At 42.0% G+C, this 9,807-nt stretch overlaps 1 protein-coding gene across 10 annotated transcripts in view; it reads left to right on the forward strand.

The window, feature by feature from the left end:
• Clip1 (CAP-Gly domain containing linker protein 1) overlaps positions 1-9,807 on the forward strand; it is a 192,189-nt gene that overhangs the window by 144,515 nt on the left and 37,867 nt on the right. For all 10 annotated transcript variants that reach the window (XM_023720598.1, XM_023720597.1, XM_004635887.2 and 7 more), the window contains 4 exons: positions 553-718; positions 817-1,032; positions 6,077-6,193; positions 8,842-8,948. In XM_023720598.1, coding sequence (XP_023576366.1) covers positions 553-718; positions 817-1,032; positions 6,077-6,193; positions 8,842-8,948 — 606 coding nt within the window. The remainder of the gene's footprint in view (positions 1-552; positions 719-816; positions 1,033-6,076; positions 6,194-8,841; positions 8,949-9,807) is intronic.

Consider the following 9,807-nt stretch of genomic DNA (forward strand, 5'->3'; position numbering starts at 1 on the left):
TGTGTGTGTGTGTGTGTGGCCAGCTCAGCCCACCAGGGGGCGGGGCTGGCTGGCATGTGGTGCTGGGGATCGAACCGTGGTCCCTGTGCTTCACCAAGCTTGATTCAAGTAGGTGCTTTAGACCACTGAGCCATCTCTCCAGCCCCTTTTTTGGTCTTTTTGAGACAGAGTCTCACTATGCACTTTAGGCTGCTCTTGAACTCACTTTGTAGACCAGGCTGATCTCGAACTTGCAATGATCCTCCTGCCCCAGCTTCCCAGAGTACTGGGATTATAAGTGTGCAGCATCACACCTGGCCTCACTCACCTTTTAATTAAACTATTAACATAAAATCTTCACAATTATAGTATTAGTTATTCTAAACAGTGTATTTACAGTGATCCCAGTTGTTAAAATTGTTCCTCAGGGAAGTAATTTTTTTATTTGTCTATCTTATGTCATTGATTACTCAAACTTTGTAATAATTTGTATAATTGTTAATGTTTGTCATATAATTCTTAAATTTAAAACATTACTATGAAAAATCTGATACCTTGTATTGAAACTTGTAGATGTGTAGAAGAATTGCAGTCACAACTTACAAAGGCTAATGAAAATGCAAGTGCTCTGCAGAGAAGTATTGGGGAGATAACTCTTAAAGCTGAGCAGAGCCAACAGGAAGCAGCCAGAAAGCACGAGGAAGAAAAGAAAGTGCTGGAGGAAAAAGTATTGAACCTGGTAAGGAAAGAGTAAATGAGACTGTTTCCTGGCAAGGAGGGCAGAGAGAGAGGGCATAGATGGCCAGATAACTGACGCCTTTCCTTGGGGTTTCGCAGGAAAAGGAGATGGAAATGAGCCACAGCCGGTGTCAGGATCTGAAAGCCAGGTATGAAAAAGTGAGTTCTGAGACAAACACGAAGCAGGAAGAAATCCTGCAGAACCTGCAGAAGACGCTGTTGGACACAGAGGAGAAGCTCAAAGCTGTTCAAGAGGAAAACAGAGGCTTGATGCAGGAGCTGGAAGAACTGCAGATACAGGCCAACAAAGCCAAAGTACGTTCTGTCAGAGCTGCGCAGCTGTGTTGTGGCTCGCTTGAGTTCAGCATGGAGGCTTCAGGGTGCTTAGGAAGCAGTAGCAGACGGGACGTGTTGAGTTATCCTTCTCAAGCACTAGCTTCTGCCTTCTCAACAGGGTGGTCAATTGTATTTCCTGTGGCTTCAAATGTTTTGTACCAGCTGCTCTTCCTTTTGGGACCCAGTGATGGCTACAAGTCTTCCATGAGTGTCCTGTGTAGTCCTTATCACTCCTTTTGCTGCTTGTGCCTGGTTGTCACAAAGCCTTTTGGTTGCCTAAGCTCTGTCTGCCTGCTTGTAGTAAACTCTGGTGTGAGAAAGCATTTTCCTCTAACCTTGGCTGAGCTGTGCCACCTTGCCACTAGGGTTAGGAGAGACAAGCTGCAGAACAGCCAAAGGCCGAGGCCACAGCTAGCAAGCATGAGTCAGGGCTTGGAGGGAGCTCACTGGATGAACAGAGCTCTTACAGAAAGGGTTAGAAGTGAGAACACCAAGGCTTTTCCATGTCCCAAGGGAGGCTTTGACCTGACTGAGCAGGAAGCCAAGCTCAGGGCTAGTGAGGAGGACATGTCTAATTAGTGGAGAGAGTATCACTTCGTACATTGAACTTTTTAGTGTTAGGGTTGTATCTGTATCCCATTATATTATTTGGCTGTAGAAACTTAATGAAATTCAACTGTTCTACTATTTAACTCTTTATTGCTCAAAGAAAAATAAACATTTGTCTTTATTTTTAATATGTTAGAAAATATTTAGGAGTTTAATACAAAGAAATTGAAACCATTCCACTAAAATTCTATAGCCAAATGGTAGAGTGCTTGCCTAGCATGCATAAGTCCCTGGGTTTAAAACCCAATGCCACAAAAAGCAAACCAACCAAAATAATAAGCTTCCTATTAAGTAGACCGTGACCTAATAAATATCAAATGTAGCTCAGTATAATGGTGCACGACTGTCATCCCAGCACTTGGAGAGGCTGAAGCAGGAGGATCGCAGTGAGTTTGAGGCCAGCCTGGACTGCATAGACCCTGTTTCAAAACCTGCAACAAACAAACAAGTAAATAAGTCCTTCTGTGAATCTTTCTATGATAGAAATAATTGGAATGGCAGGGCAGAACTTTGCTACAGCCTTATGTTAAAGCTATTGAGTTTTGTTTTTTGAGATGAGATTTTGCTGGATTGCCCCGGTTGGCTTGAGCTCTCAGCCCTCTCCCACCTCAGCCTCCTGAGCAGCTGATACTGTAGGCCAGCACCACCATGCTTCCCTTGGGGCTTCTCTCCTTACCTTCTGGAAAGCTCCAGGGCTTGATCTACATGCTATTTGGAGGTATAACATGCCAGTAGATATATAAGCACTTTATAGAGCCTACCCCTTTTATAGGCTCTGTTTATCTAGTCTTCCCCTTGTTTTTTGCTTAAACTTTCTATGAAATTTATTTGTAGGAAATTTTAAGCTTTTAAGACTTAGGCTACATTAAGTTATTTGGGCTTGCATTTGTGTGCTCGATTTCATTTTTGTTTCCATTCTTTCCATCTTGTTTCTGTAGTCGCTAACTTATTTGTTAACATCAGCCAAAAAAGAAATTGAACTAATGTCAGAAGAGCTGAGGGGTCTGAAATCAGAGAAGCAGCTTCTTGCACAGGAAGGAAATACTTTAAAGGTAGAAAAAGGTTCACTTTTAACAAAGCTTGTAGAAGTGGAGGCCAAAATAACTTTGCTTCAGCAAGACCAGCAAAAACTGTGGTCAGTAAATAAAACTCTTAATTTAGAGAAGGAGAAAGCCTTAGAAGAAAAGGAAGCTGCTGAAAAGCTGTGCCAGCAGGAACAGCTTGATAAAGAAGCTTTGGCTACAGAGAGAGAAAAATTGCTTAAAGAAATCAATGTTGCCCAGGAAGAGCTTTTGAAGATACATGTAGAAAACAGTTCTTTGCAGGCTTCCAAAGCAAGCATGCAGGTATTCATAGATGAAATCCAGCTCTGCAAAGATACTCTGGCAGTGGAAGCTGAGAAGGCTCGGGCAGAAAAGGGCCACATGGAGGATCAGGTGAAGACACTTGCTGCTGAAAACCTCCTCTTGGTGAAAGACAAGGATGATGTCATTCAGAAGCTTCAGAGTGCTTACGAGGAACTTGTTAAAGATCAGAGGGCCTTGGTCCAGGAGATTGAGGCACTCACAGCCGACAAGGTGGCAGCGGCCGAGAAGCAGTCTGGCCTTGACAGTGCATGCCGGGCCCTGACAGCAGAAAGAGAAGGCCTTCTCCAGAGCAACAGAGACTTGCAGCTTGAGAAGGACTCGCTGCGGCAGGGTCAGGAAAAGCTGAGTGTCAGTCTGGAGGCTACCCTGCAGGTCAAGCAGCGGCTTGGCACCGAAGCAGGGGTGCTGCGCACACAGCTGGACTGCGTCAGCAAAGCGCTGAAGAAGGCGGAGCTGGAGGCCAGGCAGCTACAGACTGCCAACACGAGCCTCACACAGCTTCTGGAAGAAATCAAGGCCAGCCGGGCCATCACAGATTCCGAGTGCGTTCAGCTCCTCCATGAGAAAGAGACCTGGGCTGCCAGTGAGAGGAGGCTCCTGGCCGAGAAGGAGGAACTTTTGAGTGAAAATAGGATCATCACAGAAAAGCTTAACAAGCAATTGCAAGAGACCACACATATTGAGATAAGCTTGAATGAGAAGATCACACACATAAATTCAGAGAAGGAGATGGCTTGTCAGAAAATTACACAGCTTAAAAAGCAGCAAGAAAAGCTCTTAAAAGAAAAATCAGCACTGGAAATACAAAATGGAGATTTACTTGCAGAGAGAGAAAATTCCATGAAAGCTGTAGGAGAACTTAAAAGGAAATATGACCAAGAGGCTGCAAGCAGAAGAATGATTGTACATGAGAACATGAAACTACTTGGTAATGTTGATGCTCTCAAGAAGGAGATTCAGGAGAAGAAAAAAGAAAACGAAGAGCTAGCGGCCAGCAAGTGTGACCTCTCTTTGATGCTGAAAGAGGCACAAAATGCCAAAAAAAATCTTGAAAAAGAGCACACCACTGTGATGCAAGCAAAGGAGGACTTGAATGCTGAGCTAACGACTTGCTGCTGTGAAAAGAGCATCTTGCTGAGGGATGGCTTGAATCTACAAGAAGTGTGTCAGAAATTAAATGAGGAGATCCATGAAATGCAGCAGGCGTTAGTCCTAGAAAAGGAAGCCAGAGCAAAGGAAAAAGAGTCATCCTTGTATGAAAACAGTAAACTCCACGGGAGACTGGTGCTCCTGGAGCAGGAGGTTGAGGGGCTGAGAGTGTGTGGCGAGCAGCTCCAGTCTGAGAAGTTTGTATTAATCCAAGAAAAGACCAAGTCTGAGCAAAAGGTTGTGGAGATTATTAAGGAAAAGGAACTTTTGAGTGCAGAAACGGCTCAACTTGCTGCCAATATAGAGACCCTGAAAAATGATTTTGCCACTTTGTCCAAATCCAAGTTGGAACTGCAGGAACTACACAGCTACCTCACCAAGATCCTGGATGACCTCCAACTGAAGCATGAGGTGACTATGGCCGAGAGAGCCAAGATCATGCAAGACAACAAGAACCTTCTGGCCGAGAAAAGAGAAATGATGCTGAGAAGGGATGAGCTCTTGAAAGAGAAAGAAAAGCTGGAAGAAAGCTACTTCATTCTCCAGAAAGAGATTAGCCAACTGGCCAAAACCAACAGCCACATTTCAGCCAACCTCCTAGAATCTCAAAGTGAAAACCGTACTTTGAGGAAAGACAAGAGCAAACTTACCCATAAAATTAGAGAGCTTGAGACTCTTCATTCATTTACGGTAAAGTGAGCGGTTCAAGTATTGAGCACCCAGATTACTTACTAACCCTGGGCACTAATGTTAGTGGTTTATGTGATTTTTCTTCATTGCATTTACAAGAATCCATTCCACTAGATAAGTTGTTTATATGTCTCAGCTGTTCATTGCAGTTAGAAAGGGCAATTCTTTACTAAATGTCTAATTGCAGTAGTCTCTCTCTACTTGGAAAGCATTGCAGACTGTGAATAAAAAGGATTATATTATTAGTTTATATAGAAACTTTGTGAGAGAGTTAGCTGTAGTTCTTAAAGGCTTACCAGCAATAGTAGAATTGAAATATAGTATGTGCTCTTTGGTTTTTAACTGTCTGATTGGGTCCATTTGGAGTTGGAAGATTCCACTGAAATCTCCATGGCTAAGAATAGGGTAAGCCTAATGCAAAATTCCCATAAACTTTACTAGAACAAATTAAATTATAATTATGTACCTAAGATTTTTTTATGGTTGTCACTATATGCATCTTTTTATTCACAGTCATAATTATGTAATTACTCAGTTTAGTTTCCCTTAGACTTTCATTAAATGCTTCTCATGAAACATTTTAATTTTATGTTACAATTGCCCAAATAATTTTAATTTTTATGTGAAAAATTCCTAGTTTAATTCAAGTGATGTTAAAAATTTCAGATTTGAAGTAGTGAAAGTAGGTGGTTTTTTGTTTTTGTTTTTTTGTGGAACCAGGAAATTGAACTCAGGCCCTTGCACTTGCCAGGGAAGTGCTTATTCTACTGAGCCATCTCCCCAGCCCCAAAAGTGGTATTTTAAACGTACAACAGTAAATGTGATTAAGAGAAATTCTGTTCCCTCAGATGTTACTTCTTATCACCAAATATTTTCTGTCCAGTGGAAGTTGGAATCGTGAGAGCATAGTTGTCAGCGTAACTTGGAACTGTCATCAGAATATGTAGGTTTAGTGAGCTCTGAAAAGATGGAATTGTGTAACAGTTGACTTACTGAAAAATGGCCGGGCAAAGGTCTGTGACTCTGTTATACTCAGGACAGATCTTCTGCTTTGTTTGTTGGCTTCAGCAGTGGGCCTAGTGGCTGACTCACCCATGTGGCATTCTTAGCCACATGGACCAAGTGGTGCCCAAGCAGCACAGCCTGAGCTTAGCCTGATGGCCTCAGGCAGGCCTTGTCCCCTCCTCACTGCATTTTCTTGTGTTTAGGAGGCTCAGACTGCAGAAGATGCCATGCAGATAATGGAACAGATGACCAAAGAGAAGACTGAAACTCTGGCCTCCTTAGAGGACACGAAGCAAACAAATGCAAAACTGCAGAATGAAGTAATTAGATTTAAATGGCTTTTTGTACAGAGAACAGCTTACCGGCAATGTCCTGGAATATTTGGTCACTAACTTAGTATCGTGTAGTGTTTTAAAGTGTGACCTTATACAGTTTTGGTCCATGTTAGTAGAGTTGCACGTATACCAGAGCCATTTGTTAAATAAAGCATATTACTTCATTACTTATTTAGTAGAATCAATTTTTTTTTGATAGGGTCTCCCTATGTAACCCAGGCTGGCCTTGACCTTAGGGTTATCCTTCTGCCTCAGCTTCTCAAATACTGATATTACGGGTTGATGTCACCACACCTGGCACAGAATCAACTTTTGTCAACTAGTGGGGAAACCCTAACAATGTGGCTGAGGTAACTATGTAGTGAAGGCATTGGGGAGAATAGGTAGTGATGGAATTTCCTTCTTTTCATATCCTGCATCTTACATACTTTAACTCTCTTCCAATTTGGAGCCACTAAATTACATTCTCCAGTTTACATTCTCAGCCTAGTTCACTGTGTCATCTCAAATTAGCCACTTCTGTAGCTAGGACAAATTTGTGGCATCAAGATATTTTGGTTTTTGTCCAGTAGTAGCATTTCTCCTTCTTGTACTCCTCTTTGATTCCCCTGTTCACACCCTCCAACCTCATACCAACCTTTATTTCCTTGGAAACCTAAATCTCCTGCGGACTGATTCACTGGAGTTATTGTGTGAAAGTCTGTCACTTCAGATGCTTTGTAAAATCACAGGTAGGTGAGGCACTAAGGGAGCAAAGTGAGGGAGGGGATGGCTGAATGGACGTCTACTGTGGAGACTCGGCCTCATCACTGTGCAAGGCCACCGACAGAGTTCTCCAAAGATGTGGGCATTTTGAGGTAATTATAGGATAAACAAAACTTATTAAACTGACAAGCTAAAGGTATAAAATCAGTACAGAAATTACAGGTGATAGGCACAATTAGAAGGTAGGGTAAATGACAGCATTGTAAAGAACTTATTTAACCTTTGACAATAGGGTCGGGGAAGTGTGTCCTCCCATAATGTATCCCCTGGTGGGTCCATTGTAGCCTAAATACTAGGCTAAATGAACTTTTTGATATTTTGATGCTTTGTTTCTCTTCTGTGCATCTGGAATATTAGAAGGCATTAAAAGGAGGGTGGTGGCATTTAGCAAGACACTTTCTGGAATTTTTTTTTTAATTGTTTTATTTATTAGAGAGAGAGTGTGTGTGGTGTGTGTGTGTGGCCAGCTCAGCCCACCAGGGGGCGGGGCTGGCTGGCATGTGGTGCTGGAGGATTGAACCGCGGTCCCTGATGCTTTGCTAAGCTTGTTCTAAGTAGGTGCTTTAGACCACTGAGCCATCTCTCCAGTCCACTTTCTGGAATTCTTGACTGGGGATGTGTGACATGGCATAAAGACAAAAACTCCCTTTCTTGGCTGTGTGAAACAAAGGCTAAAAGTCCAAAGAGTCATGCTAGCCCCACAAGCATGTCCTATGTCCTAAACAACTCTCATCCTTGTTGGGGACCCCACACTCAGAATCTGGCCACCTCTGGAGCCTGTCAGCAGTCCATCTCAATTACACACCTGATTTCCCATGCAGGGTTCAAGCCCTAACTTGAGGGGCACCTTTACTCTCACTGCATGGCATCTTCTTCAGATTAATGTTCAAATTGGTGCCTAAAATTTTTCCATATCTACAAATACTTTGGTTCATATAAATATATTTTTGTAATGAGGACTGTATAAATTTGGTACTAACATGGGAAAGTTCCCTACATTGATAATCTGTGAGGAAAGGGGATTTCATTTTATTACAAAGAATAATCCTTGCTGATGTCACTGTAACTTTTGCTTCTAAAAGATGGATCATACGGCCAGTGAGCTAGCTCAGCGGACTAAAGTGCCTGCTTAGGCAAGCTGAGGCAAGCACAAGTACTGTGGTTCAATCCCAGGCACCACATCCCGTGCCAGCCCTGTCCCCAGGGTGGGCTGGGCCTGCCACAGAGTCCTGGCAGCACCACATGCTGCACCATGCTGGGGAGGCTGAAAATAGGTTCACTATGAGTTCGGGCTGCATAGTGAGATCCTGTAACAACCAAATACATTTAAAAAATAATAAAAAATAAAAGGTGGATCATATATGAATAGCATGCTCATTAATAATTATGTAAAGGACAAAAGAAAAAAATTTAAATTTAGCAATTTAGTTTGACATTTTGACCAGGTGTGCAAGAAGTTTACTAAACATGAGGTATTTGCAGTTTATAATAGATTTGTTGGGGCTGGCAGGTTAGCTCAGTTATTCAAAGTGCCTCCTTGGGCAAACTGAGGCTCAGGGGACCGCAGTTCTATCCCCAGCTCCACATGCTGCACCAGACCTGCCCTTAAGGCAGCCTGAGTCAGCCCAAAAAAAAAATGATTTGTCATTTGTAATTTCTATTTCAGATGATGACTCATCTATTTTTTAAATAATTATTTGGGGGCTGGGGATTTAGCTCAGCAGCACAGCACCTGTCTGGCAAGTATGAGGCCGTGAGTTCGAGTTCAATTCCTGGTACAAAATAAATATGTATGAATAATTTGTCTACCCAACCATGCCGTTGGAAAATGAAATTGCTTCATCAGTTTTTTTCTTTTGGTCTTTAAGTTGGACACACTCAAAGAGAACAACTTGAAAAACGTGGAAGAGCTGAACAAATCCAAAGAACTTTTGACTGTAGAAAATAAAAAAATGGAAGAATTCAGGAAAGAAATGTAAGTTTATATATTTTTTTTTTTGGAAAGTTATGAAACTTTAAGTTGCAAAAGTGAAAATAGTTATTTTAATCATAATTTGAAAAGTACAATAAAACAAAAAAAAGTTACTCTACCCCAAACACCATTGCATCATCCCCTGAAGCATTAACCACCATTAAGAAAGAACCATAGCCAGATTAAAGGAAGGGGGACTGTGTGCTGCCTGGGGAGTTGTAACATTTGGGATCCACTGTGACTTTGGAAAAGCTTTGAGGATACAAATAGAATCAGAGGTTTAAAGTAATATGTTTATCTGATAGCCAGTCTAACAGGAGACCCATCGGACCTTTTATTAAGAATCCCTTAAAACTTTTCTGTTTGTTTTATTGGTACGAGGGATCAAACTCAGACCTTGCACTTTCCAGGTAAGCACTTATTCCACTGAGTTATCTCCCCGGCCCTCAAAACCTTTCTATAGGGCAAGAAACCAAATAACATTTCACTTTCAGGACTTTTAACACTTTGATCTTTTTTCAAAACAAAATTTTTAAAAATCATTTATTTATTTGGTATAGGGTCTTGCTTTGCAGCTCAGACTCTTGTAGTGATCCTCCTGTCTCAACCTCCCCAGCACTGGGATTCCAGGTGCGCACCACCACACCTGATTTCAGGGCTGGCATGGCATGTGGTATCTGGGATTGAACCCAAGTCCTTGTGCTTGCTAGGCAGGCACTTAGACCGCCGAGCTGTCTCCATAATTTAAATTTTTAAAAATCTTTTGTTTATATGTGGCATTTTAAACAATGGTCACAGTGTAGATTTGGTTTATTTAATAACTTCACTGTGGGGGCCAGGTATATAGCTCAGTGGCGTAAGC

Source organism: Octodon degus, unplaced genomic scaffold (genome assembly GCF_000260255.1).
Source record: "Octodon degus isolate 3935 unplaced genomic scaffold, OctDeg1.0 scaffold00076, whole genome shotgun sequence".
Lineage (NCBI taxonomy): Eukaryota > Metazoa > Chordata > Mammalia > Rodentia > Octodontidae > Octodon > Octodon degus.